This window comes from Oncorhynchus mykiss, chromosome 21 (genome assembly GCF_013265735.2).
Source record: "Oncorhynchus mykiss isolate Arlee chromosome 21, USDA_OmykA_1.1, whole genome shotgun sequence".
Lineage (NCBI taxonomy): Eukaryota > Metazoa > Chordata > Actinopteri > Salmoniformes > Salmonidae > Oncorhynchus > Oncorhynchus mykiss.
This window is the reverse complement of record NC_048585.1, coordinates 55,166,335-55,187,139: the sequence shown is the minus strand read 5'-3', so window position 1 is coordinate 55,187,139 and position 20,805 is coordinate 55,166,335. Positions and strand designations below refer to the sequence as shown.

At 42.1% G+C, this 20,805-nt stretch overlaps 1 protein-coding gene across 3 annotated transcripts in view; it reads right to left on the bottom strand.

Annotated features, from left to right (window-relative positions):
- LOC110500894 (suppressor of hairless protein homolog) overlaps nucleotides 1–16,764 on the bottom strand; it is a 98,285-nt gene extending 81,521 nt beyond the window's left edge. Inside the window, exon 1 of one of the 3 annotated variants that reach the window (XM_036958255.1) lies at nucleotides 16,608–16,764. In XM_036958255.1, the coding sequence (XP_036814150.1) occupies nucleotides 16,608–16,627 (20 nt within the window). In that variant the 5' untranslated portion in view covers nucleotides 16,628–16,764. The remainder of the gene's footprint in view (nucleotides 1–16,607) is intronic. The other 2 variants (XM_036958256.1, XM_036958257.1) reach the window with 2 other exon arrangements.
- Nucleotides 16,765–20,805: the final 4,041 nt, after the last annotated feature.

Below are 20,805 nucleotides of genomic sequence, written 5' to 3'. Positions count from 1 at the left end.
TCAAGTCTCTGTCTGGACTGATGTGGTGTGATGTTTTAAAGAGAAAAACACAACTCATATGTCTGTCGCTGACCAGCAAAGGAAGAGACGGAGTCTGTCACCTACTTTCTTTTTCATAGATCCCTGCTTCTCCTCCCTCTAATTCGTTCTGTCTCGCTCTCCCTCAGTCCCTCCTTTAGCAGAGGGAGGCAGACTCTCCTTCTCCCTGGATGCAATCGTCACTTGTAAGGGCACAGTGGCAGTGGAGCCCCTGGGGCCACACAAAATAATTGCCTGTGTGTGTGTGTGTGTGTGTGTGTGTGTGGCCCTTGCCAGTCTCCATGGTGCCACAGGATAATATTAGCCTCTACCAGGGGAGGGTGACATAGGGAGCAGGAAGAGGGTGAATGCCAGGGCTGGAGAAAGACAAAAATGGTTAACTAGGCTAACGAGGTGGTGAAAGACTAAATGGTTAACTAGGCTAACGAGGTGGTGAAAGACTAAATGGTTAACTAGGCTAACGAGGTGGTGAAAGACAAAATGGTTAACTAGGCGGCTGACTGGTTGTAGTAGGTTCTCCATATTTTCCTAGCTCTTAGCCATGGTTGTGTTGCAGACATAGAAATGGAATGTAGAGCTAATTTTGTGGTGGCGGTGGTGGTGGCGGCAGCATCCTAGCATGGGTTGGATAATGACGACATCAGGCTATACTAACGGGTCTCTGAAATGGTTCATCGGTCTCTGCGAGGAGGTTCCTTGCCAATTGCCACTCCTTGCTCCTCAGATTGGAGAGCGTGGCAGTTGGGGATGCTGACGGTGCTGGGGGTTTCCCCTCATGTGAACTCTACGGCCGAGCAAGGGAAACAGACTTCCAAAAGGCCAACGTTGCCTACAGTCCAGATTCAAAAACACCCGTCTGAAAAGAGACAAAACTTCGACTGACTAAAAAGAGTCTGGTGGTTTAGCCAACTATCGACCACAATCTAAAAATCCATTGAGGTCCAAAAACAACACATTCAACAAGCCATTTTTGCAAGGCCAAAAACATTAGAGAACAAAGGATGTCATTCTAAACAGATGCTCTCCTGCTATGTTCTCTTGGTAACATCAAACATATTATTAATGTCTAATAAACAGCGCTTGGCAGAACTCTTTCCCCCCTATTAAAAAAGAGTACGTGTCCAAAAACAATTCCCCTTTTCTCACCCGAGGAGCCACCCCCCCACTCTTTTCACAACAAAAAAAAAACTGCTGCAGGAATTGTTTTAAAAATTACATTGAAAAAGTCAATACCATTGAAGCTGTATCCAACCGTTGTCTTATCCACTGTGTGTGCTGTAAAAGATTGCAAAAACATTACATGATTCTGGGATGGTAGGAGAGGACGTTGAATTGAAATCAAAATGAGCAGACAGACAGACATGGGGATTCACTTCGTGTTTTCTGAATGAAACATCCTGAAACGTAACGGTGGGGCAGAAAACGCTGACGCCGGTAGAAAGACGGCTGGTTCCCTTGGCGATGCTGAAACTCGCTTGGCTTGGGGAGAAAGGGGGCACCACAAAACAGTACTTTCTGTGCTCTCTTTCCCTTCCTCTCTCTCTAGCCTGGGAGAGAGGATTAGCAAGGCCAACAACAACAGGGAACTTGGGCTTCGTTCAACCATGACGCGAGGGTGTTTTTCAAAAACCACACCGGCTTATTTGCATCGAGAATTCTTCTGATCTTGTCCTTCTTGAAACAATAACGCGTTTTGAGCCCCAGAGATAAAGTTGGAGCTCATGCAGAGCTCACGCAAGCAAATACTGCATTCTCACTTGGGTAAAGAGAAGGGGGGGGGGGGGGGGGGGGGGGGGGGGGGGCGCTTTCCTCCTACAAAGAATTCAATTCTTGTCTGGTGATGGTAAGGGAATAACTTAAAAAACTCTGGCCCTCAGGCTTTTGGGAATAAGGAAATGCGCCCCCAACCCCAACAAGAAAAGGTTAATCAAATACACAAGGTCATTTCCATGTAAAAGGAAACATTAGCATTCAACATGGGAAGTTTATTGGAGCGTATCAAATTTGGTGTCAAATGAAAGCAAAAAGAGTCTATATTTTTTGGGCATGAAGGCAAGTTTTTCAACCATTTTCCAGCCTATAAAATTTGGAATGAGCAAAGGCTTTGAATTCTGGTCACACAGATGGAAAATGGGTCATCTGCAGAAATGATTTGCCTTCTGTAAGAAATATTGCATAGTGTCTGTTTCTGTTACCAGAAACCCACATATCTTTGAGATATTATCTAATTCCTCTCCCCTGTGAGGAGGGAGGTTTATGAAAGTTCACAGAAGTTAATGTTTCTCCTGATAACAATCTTTTTTATAAATTATTAAGTAATTAAAACATGACACTCTTACCAAATCGAAGAGTGACCAACAAGAAGAGTGACCAACAAAATGTTTTTATCAGTAACAAGAGTGACTACAATTGAATTGGCCACAACAGGAAGTCATAGCAGTCACAAACCACAGTTGCAGTAGAGCACAGCACAGCACAGCACATGCATACATTTAATGTATGGGTGGTCCTGGGAATCGAACCCAATGCCTGTAAGTACCAAGAGCTACCAACTGAGCTACAGAGGACCACAATAATAAAAATAATAAAAAAATAGGACCACAATAATGAGGGATAATTAACATTAACGCCTAAAGGCTAGATTCTGTCGACATACTCATGGTTCACTCAGATCAAATGGTCACGAGAGTGAGGGACAGAGATTTGTTGCGCACCGCACATCACCCACCTTAACTGAGCGGAGGTGGTTAGCATTTTTGAAACTATTTAACTTAAATTGCTTAAAACCTGGACTTTTTATGTCATTTCATGAAGCACATCATACCGGCTTTCAAAGTAAACAAAATATGACCATAGACATTTTGAGAGAGTTATTTAATAAACCCTTAATGGGCCATTGAAACCAGCATCTCTCATCTATTGGTTTTCCAATCAACGATATTTTATTGTCCAGCAGCCAGAGGCGTAATCCTAGTCATATTAGTAACCCGTGCTAGTTGGTGATAATCCTAGTCATATTAGTAACCCGTGCTAGTTGGTGATAATCCTAGTCATATTAGTAACCCGTGCTAGTTGGTGATAATCCTAGTCATATTAGTAACCCGTGCTAGTTGATGATAATCCTAGTCATATTAGTAACCCGTGTTAGTTGGTGATAATCCTAGTCATATTAGTAACCCGTGCTAATTGGTGATAATCCTAGTCATATTAGTAACCCGTGCTAGTTGGTGATAATCCTAGTCATATTAGTAACCCGTGCTAGTTGGTGATAATCCTAGTCATATTAGTAACCCGTGCTAGTTGATGATAATCCTAGTCATATTAGTAACCCGTGCTAGTTGGTGATAATCCTAGTCATATTAGTAACCCGTGCTAGTTGGTGATAATCCTAGTCATATTAGTAACCCGTGCTAGTTGGTGATAATCCTAGTCATATTAGTAACCCGTGCTAGTTGATGATAATCCTAGTCATATTAGTAACCCGTGTTAGTTGGTGATAATCCTAGTCATATTAGTAACCCGTGCTAATTGGTGATAATCCTAGTCATATTAGTAACCCGTGCTAGTTGGTGATAATCCTAGTCATATTAGTAACCCGTGCTAGTTGGTGATAATCCTAGTCATATTAGTAACCCGTGCTAGTTGATGATAATCCTAGTCATATTAGTAACCCGTGCTAGTTGGTGATAATCCTAGTCATATTAGTAACCCGTGCTAGTTGGTGATAATCCTAGTCATATTAGTAACCCGTGCTAGTTGGTGATAATCCTAGTCATATTAGTAACCCGTGCTAGTTGGTGATAATCCTAGTCATATTAGTAACCCGTGCTAGTTGGTGATAATCCTAGTCATATTAGTAACCCGTGCTAGTTGGTGATAATCCTAGTCATATTAGTAACCCGTGCTAGTTGGTGATAATCCTAGTCATATTAGTAACCCGTGCTAGTTGGTGATAATCCTAGTCATATTAGTAACCCGTGCTAGTTGGTGATAATCCTAGTCATATTAGTAACCCGTGCTAGTTGATGATAATCCTAGTCATATTAGTAACCCGTGCTAGTTGTTGCACCTTAAGATCTCCCCTCTTAATTTCAAACCAATATTTTAAACTGGCGCATAGCCTACCTCATAGCCTACAGCCATCTGTGCATTATAATAGGAAAAAATACATATTATAAACATTTTAAATCTTAAAACGGTTGCGTCAGTCTCATAGCTTCTTTTTTATACATGTGCCGAGGTCGTATGTCGTAGGTGGTATTTTGGTTCTGTCATCCCAGAAGTGTCCCAGAGTCTGTTTTGAACGATAAATATATTTACATTAATTCAAGCCCTGGAGGGAATTATTTTATAAAAACAAAAGTATTTGGTTGTGATTGTACTGTTGCAATATTTTATAGGCTACTAAATGTGGCCAACCATCCTCCAGGAGAGTGTTAAAGGGGCAGTGTTGAATTTTGAGACAGGCTTGAATATGCAGATAAACCAATAGACAGTGTGTAGCCTACATTTCTGTCTGATTCTCTATGGTAAAAAAAAAAAAAGATAGCAATGCATTATATTTTGTAAAGATGCATCCTTATTTGGTGACTTGAGCTTTTGAACAAGTTAAAAATAGTTGTCCTACTTTGGGCTGGGCGATATGGCCATAATATTATATCACAGTGTATATATTTATATATTTTAATTTGACAGTTTTTAAATGTTGTGGAATAATAAAAGTTCTACATTTGCTTTATGAGTAGTGAGTGATCCCAGGGTGCTTCATGAGTAGTGAGTGATCCCAGGGTGCTTCATGAGTAGTGAGTGATCCCAGGGTGCTTTATGAGTAGTGAGTGATCTCCGGGTGCTTTATGAGTAGTGAGTGATCCCAGGGTGCTTTATGAGTAGTGATCCCAGGGTGCTTTATGAGTAGTGATCCCAGGGTGCTTTATGAGTAGTGAGTGATCTCAGGGTGCTTTATGAGTAGTGAGTGATCTCAGGGTGCTTTATGAGTAGTGAGTGATCTCAGGGTGCTTTATGAGTAGTGATCCCAGGGTGCTTTATGAGTAGTGAGTGATCCCAGGGTGCTTCATGAGTAGTGAGTGATCCCAGGGTGCTTTATGAGTAGTGAGTGATCCCAGGGTGCTTCATGAGTAGTGAGTGATCCCAGGGTGCTTCATGAGTAGTGAGTGATCCCAGGGTGCTTTATGAGTAGTGAGTGATCTCAGGGTGCTTTATGAGTAGTGATCCCAGGGTGCTTTATGAGTAGTGAGTGATCTCAGGGTGCTTTATGAGTAGTGATCCCAGGGTGCTTTATGAGTAGTGAGTGATCTCAGGGTGCTTTATGAGTAGTGAGTGATCTCAGGGTGCTTTATGAGTAGTGATCCCAGGGTGCTTTATGAGTAGTGAGTGATCCCAGGGTGCTTTATGAGTAGTGAGTGATCTCAGGGTGCTTTATGAGTAGTGAGTGATCTCAGGGTGCTTTATGAGTAGTGATCCCAGGGTGCTTTATGAGTAGTGAGTGATCCCAGGGTGCTTCATGAGTAGTGAGTGATCCCATGGTGCTTCATGAGTAGTGAGTGATCCCAGGGTGCTTTATGAGTAGTGAGTGATCTCAGGGTGCTTTATGAGTAGTGATCCCAGGGTGCTTTATGAGTAGTGAGTGATCTCAGGGTGCTTTATGAGTAGTGATCCCAGGGTGCTTTATGAGTAGTGAGTGATCTCAGGGTGCTTTATGAGTAGTGAGTGATCTCAGGGTGCTTTATGAGTAGTGATCCCAGGGTGCTTTATGAGTAGTGAGTGATCCCAGGGTGCTTTATGAGTAGTGAGTGATCCCAGGGTGCTTTATGAGTAGTGAGTGATCCCAGGGTGCTTTATGAGTAGTGAGTGATCTCAGGGTGCTTTATGAGTAGTGAGTGATCTCAGGGTGCTTTATGAGTAGTGAGTGATCCCAGGGTGCTTTATGAGTAGTGAGTGATCCCAGGGTGCTTTATGAGTAGTGAGTGATCCCAGGGTGCTTTATGAGTAGTGAGTGATCCCAGGGTGCTTTATGAGTAGTGAGTGATCTCCGGGTGCTTCATGGGTAGTGATCTCAGGGTGCTTTATGAGTAGTGAGTGATCCCAGGGTGCTTTATGAGTAGTGAGTGATCCCAGGGTGCTTTATGAGTAGTGAGTGATCTCAGGGTGCTTCATGGGTAGTGATCCCAGGGTGCTTTATGAGTAGTGAGTGATCCCAGGGTGCTTTATGAGTAGTGATCCCAGGGTGCTTTATGAGTAGTGAGTGATCCCAGGGTGCTTTATGAGTAGTGAGTGATCTCAGGGTGCTTTATGAGTAGTGATCCCAGGGTGCTTTATGAGTAGTGAGTGATCTCAGGGTGCTTTATGAGTAGTGATCCCAGGGTGCTTTATGAGTAGTGAGTGATCCCAGGGTGCTTTATGAGTAGTGAGTGATCTCAGGGTGCTTTATGAGTAGTGAGTGATCTCAGGGTGCTTTATGAGTAGTGATCCCAGGGTGCTTTATGAGTAGTGAGTGATCCCAGGGTGCTTTATGAGTAGTGAGTGATCCCAGGGTGCTTTATGAGTAGTGAGTGATCCCAGGGTGCTTTATGAGTAGTGAGTGATCTCAGGGTGCTTTATGAGTAGTGAGTGATCCCAGGGTGCTTTATGAGTAGTGAGTGATCCCAGGGTGCTTTATGAGTAGTGATCCCAGGGTGCTTTATGAGTAGTGAGTGATCTCAGGGTGCTTCATGGGTAGTGATCCCAGGGTGCTTTATGAGTAGTGAGTGATCCCAGGGTGCTTTATGAGTAGTGAGTGATCCCAGGGTGCTTTATGAGTAGTGATCCCAGGGTGCTTTATGAGTAGTGAGTGATCTCAGGGTGCTTCATGGGTAGTGATCCCAGGGTGCTTTATGAGTAGTGAGTGATCCCAGGGTTGCAACACATACATTCTTAGGGATTGCAATGAGTCTTTCTCCATTCTGATTGAAGTTGAATTGAACAGTATAAAACAATCAAAACAAATTTCAGCACTTTTATCATTTCCTGCACTCCATTGCAGCGGTGGAAAAAGTAGCCAATGGTCATACTTGAGTAAAAGTAAAGATACGTTAATAGAAAATGACTCACGTAAAAGTGAAAGTCACCCAGTAAAAAACTACTTGAGTAAAAGTCTAAAAGTATTTGGTTTTAAATATCCGTAAGTATCAAAAGTAAAATGTAGTTGATCAAATGTACTTAGGTAAAAGTATAAATAATTTCAAAATTCTTATTTTAAGCAAACCAGATGGCACCAATTTCTTGTTGTTTTCTTTACAGATAGCCAGGGGCACACTGCAAATCTCAGGCATAACACAAATGCTTTGTTTGTAAGTTCAGTGAGTCCACCAGATCAGAGGCAGTAGGGATGACCAGGTATGTTCTCTGTTTAGTGAGTCCGTCAGATCAGAGGCAGTAGGGATGACCAGGTATGTTCTCTGTTTAGTGAGTCCACCAGATCAGAGACAGTAGGGATGACCAGGTATGTTCTCTGTTTAGTGAGTCCACCAGATCAGAGGCAGTAGGGATGACCAGGTATGTTCTCTGTTTAGTGAGTCCACCAGATCAGAGGCAGTAGGGATGACCAGGTATGTTCTCTGTTTAGTGAGTCCACCAGATCAGAGGCAGTAGGGATGACCAGGTATGTTCTCTGTTTAGTGAGTCCACCAGATCAGAGGCAGTAGGGATGACCAGGTATGTTCTCTGTTTAGTGAGTCCACCAGATCAGAGGCAGTAGGGATGACCAGGTATGTTCTCTGTTTAGTGAGTCCACCAGATCAGAGGCAGTAGGGATGACCAGGTATGTTCTCTGTTTAGTGAGTCCACCAGATCAGAGGCAGTAGATGACCAGGGGGATGTTCTCTTGATAAGTGTGTGAATTGGACCATTTTCCTGTCCTGCTAATAAGCATTCAAAATGTAACTAGTACTTTTAGGTGCCAGGGAAAATGGAGTAAAAAGTACAGTATTTTCTTTAGGAATGTAGTGAAGTAAAAGTTGGCAAAAATATAAAATAGTAAAGTACAGATACCCCCCAAAAAACCACTTAAGTAGTACTTTAAAGTATTTTATTTACACGACTGCTAAATTGAGAATTTCCACACTGCCACGAAGGGTTGCACAATATGGGCAAATAATCTAAGACTTATTTTTAACCAAATGTTGCAATTGCGATTTGACTTGCAAAATAGAGCAAAACTGTTAGAATGACTATTCTAATTCTACAGTTAGAATGCAGTCTTCGAATACAGTGTTGTTTGATATGACAACAAATTAAAATGCCAGAGGAGTTATTGTGACAAAATAGGAACTAAAGTGTTGATAAGTGTTTCCTAGGGGACCCTATAAGCTTTGGCTACATTGCATGTGTTCTCTTAGCTACTTCATGTAGCGAACATATTCTTGCTTTGCATATAACTCTTTGATTTAGAAGATACTGTTGCACAAACAACATTCTGAGTTAGGTCGACGCCATCACTGGTATTATCAGGCTGTATAACCCAACTACGTTTGCTCTGACTCGGTACATTTATTAGCTAACTAGCTATTAGCATTAGCAGCTAACAATTAGCATCTCAAGATTTAGGGCAACATGCTAAGCCACAACAAACTAGCTGTTTGCTGATGTAAGAAACAAACAAAGTGTCATTATAGAACGCTAGTGGATTTATATTATGAAGTAAAGTGAAAACAGAATTGTTGCATGTGCTGCATTAACCATGCAGAAGGAACGCAATTGTCTCGCGGTTGAGGAACATCAAATGCGCTCCTTGAGTGACAGGGGCGTGGCTAGGTCTGTGTGGAAAGTGGCACCGCGAGAAAGAGCCCGGCGAGAGATGACTCAAGTAGCGAAGTCAACTATAAAATGTATATTACATATATGGCATGTTTACATTTAACAAACCAAATATTAAAATACCAGTATATAAGGTAAAGTAAAAACTCAAACTGTCTCTGAATCAAAACCGGTATATCATAAAATACAGTATACAGCCCAGCCCTACTTGTCTGGAGGACAACAAAAAAAAAAGTTACTGTCAAGCCCTGGCCAGTGTGTAGCATAAGGGTAGCCTAGTGGTTAGAGCGTTGGACTAGTAACCGGAAGGTTGCAAGTTCAAATACCCGAGCTGACAAGGTACAAATCTGTCGTTCTGCCCCTGCCCCTGAACAGGCAGTTAACCCATAAGAATTTGTTCTTAACTGACTTGCCTAGTAAAATAAAAAAGGTAAAATAAATAAAATAATAACCAAACATGCAAAGGAGGATATGAAATATTTATATCTTTGTGCATCTATTCCAGATACATCACCGTGAAGGAAATTATTCTTTTTTTCCCTTTAATTTTGACAGACAGTCAATGCTGAGACCCAAAGTCTCTTTTCCAGATTAGGCCTGTATAGCACCACAATACACATCAAAATACAATAAACACATTAAAACAACACATTAATAATTTAGCATTTCTGTATAGTACAGTTCAAGGACCCATGATGTCATTCTGTTTTTGAGGTGTTGATCCACTTTCCATTTTACTGTCGTTCAATAACCAAAATATGTTTTCAAACTCAAGTGTCTTACCATAGCTGACAACCATTTCTTTCTGCAGACAATCTTAATTCAGAGTAGATATTTAACAGATTTTAGAAAATATGGTCTCACAAAAAAAAATAATAATAATTATGTTACCAAACTTTGCATCTCCACTCTTTCTCAAGTGTTTTAGAAACAATTTCTTGTTAAAAGCAGATTTCAGCATATTGTTAAAACGTTGTAATCGATGGTTGTTGCTTGGCAACACTTTAAAGTGAAAGAGTGAGTGTCAGCGTCACTGCAACCCTGGACTTGTACATGACAAATAAAGTAAACCACTTGTTATGTAAAAAAAATAAAAAATGGTTAACTAATGTATGAGATGTACGTGGATTGGGCTTATTCTCATTGGCAGACATCCTTGCCTCTTCCACACTCACACTAGCGTGTGGCGGAGGACCAAGTATGGGGAGCGCCAAGCTGGGCGAATGCCAAGCCAAATGACTCAAAAATGTGCCTTTTCATCCCTTGTGTTTCCTCGGAAAGAGATTGAAAGGAGAGCAAGAAAGAAAGAAAGAAAGAGAGAGCGAAATACAAAAAGAAAGGAAAGAACGGAGAGAAAACAAGACTGAGCGTGATAGGGAAGCATGTCATAACTAGGGCTGTTGCAGTGACCGTATTACTGCCACACCAGCAGTCATGACCTCAGTCAAATTCTACGTGACCTTTGAGTCACGGTGATCTCCTCTTATGCACTCTGGACATGCGTTAGTAGTACTCAACTCACTAACAACCATCAGGTCCTAATGGCCTGGTACTCAGAGCTCTATGGTCCCTCTAAGCATGCAGAGAGATCGGCTGACAGTTTAATTAAATATGTTTTGTTTTGAAAACGTGTTACTATTGATGTGTCTTCAGATCTACCAAAGATAAATAATGGATTTCGTCCGATTGTGGGTGTGTGTGTGTGTGTATGAGATATATATATATATATATATATTTGGGGCGGCAGCGTAGCCTAGTGGTTAAAGCGTTGGACTAGTAACCGAAATGCTGCAAGATCAAATCTCCGAGGTGACAAGGTACATATCTGTCATTCTGCCCCTGAACAAGGAAGTTAACCCACTGTCCCTAGGCCATCATTGATAATAAGAATTTGTTCTTAACTGACTTGCCGCTCAGATCCCTTTCGTCAACATCCGGTGAATTGCAGAGCGCCAAATTCAAATTAAATTACTAAAAATATTTAATTTTCATGAAATCGCAAGTGCAATACACCAAAACACAGCTCAACTTAATACACCCACAATGTTAGATTTTATGTGAGGACAGCTCTTTGCAGACAAAACGTTACAAACAGCTAGCAGCAAAGTGGATTGGTCACGAAAGTCAGAAAAGGAATCTAATTAATCGCTTACCTTTGATGATCTTCGTATGTCTGCACTCACGAGACTCTCAGTTACACAATAAATGTTAGTTTTGTTCGATAAAGATTGTCTTTATATCCAAAAACCTGCCGCGTTTTGTTCAGTAATCCACAGGCTCGTGCGGTCACGACGGGCAGACGAAAATTCCAAATAGTATCAGTTAAGTTCGTAGAAACATGTCAAACGTTTTTTTAAATCAATCCTCAGGTTGTTTTTACAATAAATAATCAATACGGACGGTAGCCTTTTCAATAGAAGAGAGAAAGAAAAGGTCTCACTCCCGGCGAGCGAGCATGCACAAATCTGAGGACATCTGGCTATCCACTGACGCGATGTGATCATTCTAGCTAATTTTTCAGAATAAAAGCCTGAAACTATGTCTAAAGACTGTTCACACCTTGTGTGAGAAAAGGAAGAAAGGAGAAAGGAATCTGGTTGATATCCCTTTAAATGGAGGATAGGCTTACAATGGAAAAGAGTAGTTTCAGAAAAACAGCACTTCCTGGATGGATTTTCCTCAGGTTTTCACCTGCCATATCAATTCTGTTATACTCACAGACAATATTTTGACCGTTGTGGAAACTTTAGAGTGTTTTCAATCCTAATCTGCCAATTATATGCATATTCTAGCTTCTGGGCCTGAGAAATAGGCAGTTGACTTTAGGCACGTTTTTCATCCAAACATCAAAACACTGCCCCCTAGCCTAAAGAGGTTCTTAACTGACTTGCCTAGTTAAATAAAAGTCAAATAAATAAAACTAAAATAAATAAATAAATAAATAAATAAATATATAACAGTAACCGGCTGACAAAATGTCATGACCGCCACGGCCCTAGTCATAACTCAATCAAGTTGAGTCCAACCTAGCTGGTCCATGTTGGCCAATAAGCATCAGTGGATATCGCAATGAAATGGCACCATAGCACCTTTCCAAATCATCCTGGCAACTTTGTTGGGTAAAAACTACAAGTCAGGCAAACTGTATGTGATTCATTGCCTTCCATGTTCAATGAATCTGCCTCTGGAGATGTTTCAGAACATTTATTGAATATAAGACCATGTGTATAGCGCTCAGGTCACAACGTGTCAAACAGATTGGCTCTTTACCAGCATGCATCTCCTCCCTCAACCGATCCTTCAATGCCTCGGCTCAGGTAGAGGAGGGAGTGAGGCGGGGAGTGCTAGAGTGTCAGGAGGGATGAATCGGTGGACCCTTTTAACTCCACCACAGCCCTCTGCCACCAAAAAGGTCACTGCTTCCACATCTGCTCCTCTCCTTTCATAATGTGTGAACTGAAAGAGGAGAGGACCCTGGAGACCGCTTCACTCACACACACGCCAAATACACAGACACACACACACTCAGTGACTCGCACCTACGCTTAACACAACACACTCCCCAAATAGGCAAAAATGCACGCACACACCACCTCTGTCCCTCACAGGCAGGTTTAATGGTTGAAAAGAGGCCTGGCGTTGACTCGACAAAGTCTTCCCGATGTACGCCTTTTGGCAGAGGGGTAAAAAGTGTGAGGACATGAGGGAGAAAAAAAATTATACGAAAGTTGAATCAAATAGCGTTCCCTGGGGCCAAGCAGAGGCATCATTGTGTTGAAATAAGTGATTCATGCTTTTATCATCCCAGGCGATGCCCAGATTGTTCTTTCAGCCAGAACTGCTAGGCTCACTGGTATCCTCAATGAGGTCGGAAGAAAGATTGCTGTGTAATCTGATTTTATTCCAGTTTTTCTAACATTCAGAGAGCTGTGTTGAGGAGATAGGCTGCGTAAGCTAGTCTTACGTTCTGTGGACAGCTCAAATATGAATTCCTGTGGATAATTTGGAAGAGGTTTTTATCTCATTTTAGACAAAACAAACATTTACAATGGTCCTTTCCCTTGTTGTTTTTCTGCCCTGAAGAGACATCCTGCCTGAGTTCTTCACTGCTTCTCTTATCAAAAGGACAGATCATGTACAATGTCACATGATACTATTTAGGATAAACTGAGCTGAAAGAGTTCAGATATAAAGTACCAGTCAAAAGTTTGGACACACTCATTCAAGGGGTTCTTTGTTTTAACAATTTTCTACATTGTAGAATAAGAATAAAGAAATCAAAATTATGAAATAACCCATTTGGAGGTAACCAAAAAAAAGTGTTAAAAAAAATCTAAATATATATGTGAGATTCTTCAAAGTAGCCACCCTTTGCCTTGAGAGCTTTGCACACTCTTGGCATTCTCTCAACCAGCTTCACCTGGAATATTTTCCAAGATTCTTGAAGGATTTCCCACAAATGCTGAGCACTTGTTTGCTGCTTTTCCTTCACTCTGCGGTCCAACTCATCCCAAACCATATCAATTGGGTTGAGGTCAGGTGGCTGTGGAGGCCAGGTCATCTGATGCAGCACTCCATCACTCTCCTTCTTGGTCAAATAGCCCTTACACAACCTGGAGGTGTGTTTTGGATCATTGTCCTGTTGAAAAACAAATGATAGTGGGACTAAGTGTAAACCAGATGGGATGGTGTATTGCTGCAGGAGGCTGTGGTGCCATGCTGGTTAAGTGTCCCTTGAACTCTAAATAAATCACAGACAGTGTCATCAGCAAAACACCCGCACATGCTTCACGTTGGGAACCACACATGGGGAGATCATCAGTTCACCTAGTCTACGTCTCAAAAAGACAGGGCGGTTGGAAACAAAAATCGCAAATTTGAACTCAGATTTCCACCGGTCTAGTGTAGATTACTCGTGTTTCTTGGCCCAAGCAAGTCTCTTCTTAATATTTATGTACTTTAGTAGTGGTTTCTTTGCAGCAATTCGACCACGAAGGCCTGATTCACGCAGTCTCCTCTGAACAGTTGATGTTGAGATGTCTGTTACTTGAACTCTGTGAAGAATTTATTTGGGCTGCAATTTCTGAGGCTGGTAACTCTAATGAACTTATCCTCTGCAGCAGAGGTAACTTCCTTTCCTGTGGCGGTCCACATGAGAGGTAGTTTCATCACAGCACTTGATGGTTTTTGTGAGTGCACTTGAAGAAACTTTCAAAGTTTTTGAAATTTCCCAGACTGACTAACTTCATGTCTTAAAGTAACATCGAGAGCATCCTGAATGGTTGGATCACTGCCTGGTATGGCAATTGCTCGGCCTCAGACCGCAAGGCACTACAGAGGGTAGTGCGTACGGACCAGTACATCACTGGGGCTAAGCTGCCTGCCATCCAGGACCTCTTCACCGGACGGTGTCAGAGAAAGGCACTAAAAATTGTCAAAGACCTCAGCCACCCCAGTCATACTGTTCTCTCTACTACCGCATGGCAAGCGGTACCGGAGTGCCAAGTCTAGGACAAAAAGGCTTCTCAACAGTTTTTACCCCCAAGCCATAAGACTCCTGAACAGTTAATCAAATGGCTACCTGGACTATTTGCATTGTGAGCCCCCCCAACCCCTCTTTTTACACTACTGCTACTCTCGGTTTATCATATATGCATAGTCACTAACTAACTATACATTCATGTACATACTACCTCAATTGGCCCCGACCAACCAGGGCTCCCACACATTGGCTAACCGGCAGTTCAGACTGCCTTCTCATCTCTGCACTAGTGCCCTGCCTCAACCACAACTCCCTGCCAACCCTGAGAGGGGGCTTTGTCTGTCAGATCTGACCCTGAGTGGGGCTGTAGGGGCACTGGGCTGTGTACAGGCCGCCCGGGGTGTGGGCTCTCTCTCTCATCCCTAGCCTCCAGCCTCGTGCCCAGCCACATGATAATAATGACCCCGTATGGCATTCTAACCCCCCCCCCCCCCCCCCCCCCCCCCCGCTCACTCACTCCATCCCCCGCAGAAAAAAAAGCACACAGCTTTAGTAAATATCATTTGGACAGGTGGCCAGCCACCCAGACCCACCCCGCCTGCCCTCTCTCCAAACAGATATCAGCTCAGGTCTGCTGGAAAGCCCCAAATGAGCAAGCACGCACGCATTGCCCCACCCCCTCCCCCAAAAGGCCCAGCTAATGTCTGTCACCCACTGAGCTGTCTGTGGGGATTACTGACTCCACAGTACAAAAAGGCCTGTGTTTGGCTAATGTGCAGGCAAACCATCTAAATTACTGTTTTGGGTATGGGACTGTTTTGGGCATGGGAGATATCCATAGACCAGATAGCTACTGTAGATGCTATTTTGATAGTACCTTATAATACATTATAGTAACATTAATAATAATTAATACTAGTTATTGCATCATAAGAGCATTGGAAACTTGGAAAATTAAGCTATAGAGCAGTAGACTTAAGACGAGCTATGATGACAATACTATTTCCCAGTCAATTATAAAGTCTGGTGACATACAGGCTAAATAAAGCCCATTTTATTGATCTTTTTTTTTCATAAAATAATGGCCCACGTTTCATCTCCCAATTGCAAAATATAGCTATAATCAAAGAAATTAGACAAAGCCCATGAAACTGACTAACATTCAAAAAGATTGCGAGTCTGAGGTTTACATTTACCTCTTCGCCTACACCAGCAAAAATACAGGGTATTTAGACAGATTAGATAGCTGCCTCTTTTAGGTTTGCCTTTCAGAAATGTAAGTAGCTTAAAACTAGTTAAATAATCACAGTATCTAATTTATTATGGCGTTCGCTATTTCATAAAGCGGCGAACCAACGTTGGACAGGGGCGTCACATTTCAGGCATATTTTCTTTGAGCTTCACATTTCAGTGGCTCTGCGCTGGCTATCTGACGTTTACGGACCTATATAGAAAGATACACAATTCCATATGTACAAAATAAAAAAAACTAAAGCTCCACAACGTGATTTTTTGGGACTTTCGGGTAGTTTCTAGAGAATTGGCGTTAGGTTATGCCCCTAGTTGCGCTCAAAAATAAGAATAAACATTTGTCTGCACCGCGCATGGAGAGGATATGGCACGGGAAAGCACGGGACTGTTGTATAAACACTTTATATTCGAGTACATTTACGCACCGCAAAACATCGCTTAATCACACGTCTGCAAGTGTATTTACCAACAGTCGATAGAGAAATATCCAGAAAGCTAGCTAGTTAGCCAGCTAACAGCACAGACTTATGAGTTGAACGCAATGTAGGACAGAAAACGATGCCTTGCTTGACAAAGCCACAACGTGTTTCAAGCACAGCGGAACAGTATATTCAATTGCAACATGGTTAGAAGGTGAATTCATTTATATCGTGGGATACATTGTTGAATAAATGTCCTCTAAAAATATTAGACAAACACAACCGTTTATTTTTTCCCCAACCCAGACCGATTGTACTCGTGTCGTTGCCTGGTGCTGGAAAAGGACCTCAATGCTAGCTAGCTCAAACCCCACAACACCGCACCGTGGTGCAGCAACAGTCAGCACAGTGGAATAGTCAAACGAAAACACACACACACAATACATTTAGACAAAGAAAATGCTTTCCCCGACTGAAAACAAATGGCCATAAATACCCAAATGTGGTCGGCAATCTATGCTCGAACATAAGCAACCAATTCTCTCTGAAAAACTTAAATTCACTTTAACTCCAGTACAACCACCAGCCCTGAATCTCAGACTTACCCTGTCACAACAGGCGCCATCTTCCACAAACTCTCACCAAAACTCCAACACTCGCGATATCTTTTCTCCCCAAGACCAACAATCCGCCGAGACAACAGAAGCAGACTGGCGATGCAGGGACGCTGGAGAGGGGGAGAGGAGTCCAGAAAGGAGGGGGAGGCGGAGGGTTGCTAGAGAGAGTGAGAGAAAAGGGCAGACACCACAACAATAGGCGTGGGAAACTTCAGACATCACGCGAGACCAGGAAAACTCTCACCATAGACAAGCATGGAGGGATCGTGGAACTATCGCGAGATGGACGTGGAGTGGAGTTGTTGCTTATTTTATAGCGCTGAAATAGTATTCCCACGTGTTTACGGGGTAATAAATTACAGCACCGATTGGAACATAGTTTGGCATAGAATTTTGCACAATGTTGTGAGGAAGCCTGTATTTTCCCAGGCCCCCAGGACTTATTCTGTATGCAATAATAGTGTTTAATTTTTTAATGACTACCTCATCTTTGTACCCCAGACATACAATTATCTGTAATGTCCTTCAATCGAGCAGTGAATTTCAAACACAGATTCCACCACAAAGACCAATTCCTCGCAAAGAAAGACACCTATTGGTAGATGAGTAAAAAAAAAAAATCAAAGCAGACAATGAATATCCCCTTTGAGCATGGTGAAGTTTGGATCGTGTATCAATACACCCAGTCACTACAAAGGTACAGGCGTCCTTCCTAACTCAGTTGCCGGAGAGGAAGGAAATGGCTCAGGAATTTCACCATGAGGCATAAGATGAAAAAACAGTTACAAAGAACTGAGGATGGATCAACAACATTGCAGTGGTTAGCGCGTTGGGCCAGTAACTGAAAGTTGCTGGATCGAATCCCCGAGCTCACAAGGTAAAAATCTGTTGTTCTACACCTGCATAAGGCAGTTAACCCACTGTTCCCTAGTAGGCTGGGGGGGTTTGTTCTTAACTGACTAGTTAAATAAAGGTTAAATACAAAATTGTAGTTGCTCCACAATACTAACCTAATTGACAGAGTGAAACGAAGGAAGCCTGTACAGAATAAAATACTCCGAAACATGCATCCTGTTTGCAACAAGGCACTAAAGTACAACTTTTTTTTTAAATGTGGCAAAGAAATGTACTTTTTGTCCTGAATACAGTGTGTTATGTTTGGGGCATATCCAATACAGCACATCAGAGGTGGGACCAAATCATTGTTTTATAAGTCACAAGTCCCAAGTCAAGACAGGCAAGTCCGAGTCAAGTCTCAAGTCAAGACCGTCAAGTATCAAGTCAAGTTCTAGACTTTGCGTTTCGAGTCCTAAACAGGTCATAATGTGCTCTTCACCAAATATAATACCATTTCATATTTTTAACAAGAGTAATAGTATTTTTTAAATCTTTATTTAACTAGGCAAGTCATTTAAGAACAAATTCTTATTTTCAATGACGGCCTAGGAACAGTGGGTTAACTGCCAGTTCAGGGGCAGAACAACAGATTTGTACCTTGTCAGCTGGGGGGTTTGAGCTTGCAACCTTCCGGTTACTCACTCTAACTACTAGGCTACCCTGCCGCCCCACATTTACGCAAATCATGAATGCTTTTAAAAAATATCTATATATTTATTACTTTCTACTTTACTTTCTACTTTCTAAATAAACGTTATATTTCCATGGAAATATATGGGTAGCCATGAGAAAGACACACCCCCCCAATAGTGATCGACTATCGAGGATCGCTATGGGGCGCAATCGGGCGGTGTAGGCTTATACAAAATCGCCCAACCTTAACACACACACACTCTCTCTGTGTGGTTACAGTAGGCTAACGTATGTCAATGTTTTTAGGAACAGCAGTAACATCAGGCAGGATTTAGGCTACCAACTGCCTAGCCAGTTGTAGCTCAATCTTGGGTGCAATGATCACATTCCTGCACTGACTGACTAACTGTGTGGAGGCTCATTGATTTAACGTTACGTTAGCCTACATGCTACACCAGTAAAGTAATAAAATATATAGCTGTCGGCTATATTAGCCACGACTTACAGTTCTTTATGCAGCTTCAAATGTCAAACAAAGTTGTAAATTGTTGCGACTCCGTCTGTCATTTTCTTCCCGCATGTTTTGCAAGTTGCCATCTGTTTTTTGTTGATACAGCGTCGTCTTTATATCCGAAAATAATAATTTTGGGTATCGTCTTTCCAAGGGCTCCATCTGAATTCACCCACCAACCTTCCTCTGCACTGCCACGCACAACTCTTTCTCACCTGGCACAATTTGATTGGCTGCTGTCTGATTTAAACTGTATTCCGTGAAATGAAGAGTTGCACACTTTTTTTAATAGCATCATTTTTAATATTTGGGTTTGGGGAGGGTATCAAGTCAGGTCGAGTCATAAGGCTCAAGTCCAAGTCAAGTCACGAGTCATCGGTGTTAAAGTCAAAGTTGAAGTGCAAGTCATCATATTTGTGACTCGAGTCTGACTATATTTTCAAGCATAGTGGTGGCTGCATCATGTTATGGGTATGCTTATAATCGTCAAGTTTTTCAGGATAAATGGAGCTAAGCACAGGCAAAATCCTAGAGGAAAAACAAAATAACTGACTAAATAACTCTGTCAGAATCCATATGCCCACATCTTCTACGTACTGGTGCACCAGATGCTACCTTTCCCAGTGCATACCATATAAATCCTCACGTTTCATATCCTTCAGCTTAACTCATTTTTATTGACCCTTTGCAGGTCTGCCAGAGAGAGAGGGGAAAAGAGAGGAAGAGAGAAAGAGAGGGGGAGGTCAGGGAGAGAAGTAAAGAGAGAGAGTGAGTGAGTGAGTGAGTGAGTGAGTGAGTGAGTGAGTGAGTGAGTGAGTGAGTGAGTGAGTGAGAAAGAGGGGAGTCAGAGGAGAGAGGGGAGTCAGAGAGAGAGGGAGAGAGCAAAAGAGAAAGGGAGAGTAAGAAAGATGAGGAAGTCAGAGAGTGAGAGTGTGAGGGAAATAGTGAGAGGGGGGGTTGCATCAGAGTGTGACTGGCTTGACGCCCACACTATGAAGACACAGAGAGGGAGGAGGATCACATCCTCCCCAATCCGATTTTCCATTCTTTCATCATTTTAATAGTCAGCCAAAGACCTCTAGCTAGTCCCAGCATTGAATACAGGAAGAATAAAGTTTCTCAAAATGTTTTACAGCTGAACACAGTAAAAAAAAGACAACACAAATGCACGTTTATTTCAGAAGAGGGAGGGAAAAAAAGAGAGAGAATCAAGCTACTGCTGTCGATGCTTGTCAATATGTTATATTCTTTTGTTTAACAACTGAAGTTGACCTCTAACCACTCGCTGTTGTAAAACTCATAACATATTTTTTATGGATACTTTCCTACGTGATTTAACGTTTCCTTTTAGGGCCCCCCTTGGAATCCTGATGTCTCCGACTGTTGCTTTTTGGCATCCGCATCATGATTCCGAGTACTTTGGAAAATTCATGTGTGACCTCACAATCAAAACAATGTGGTAAAACATTCCAAATAAAGGCTAAAGCACCACGTTTGGTTCTAATCAAGCGACGTCAATCATTTAGCAGAATTTCTCCATCTACTCAGTCTTTCCCTGTCTTTTCTCGCCCCTCTCTCTCGTAAGGTATGAAACAATTATTTTAAATGGACAGGAACGCTCTCTAGAGCTCAATAAAGGGAAGGTAAGCCGCCAATTCAAGCAATCATGACTATGCCACGAGTGCTCCATCTATAAATCCTCTCACTTGACTGCCTGAGTGTCTACTGCCAATAGACAGATTGGTCATCATTCGCCAACCTCCTTGTTCCCAACCAGACCTGACTTTGTCATGTTATGAATTTGCCACAAGATGGGTTGAGTCACGTGATTAACTACTGTACGATGGATTTGGCAGCTCGTCTTCCATTTTATTATCTTTATATATTCGTCACTAGGATAGACACGTCTGGATAGGCTTTTTCTTTGGAGCATCTAGCTGAAATAGTCAAATGAATGACGGGAAATTATAGTGTGTTTTGAACTCTGAGAAACAAATTTTCATGGTTTTGAGTTCAGCGTCGTAATGAATCATTATGAGAGGTTATTTGATCTTTTATTTTTGGTTTGAGCTTTGTGAAAGCAAATGAGGAAAAAAGCCAGACGATCAAACAAGTAGTGAAACTACAGGTTCTTCAGCAGGGATT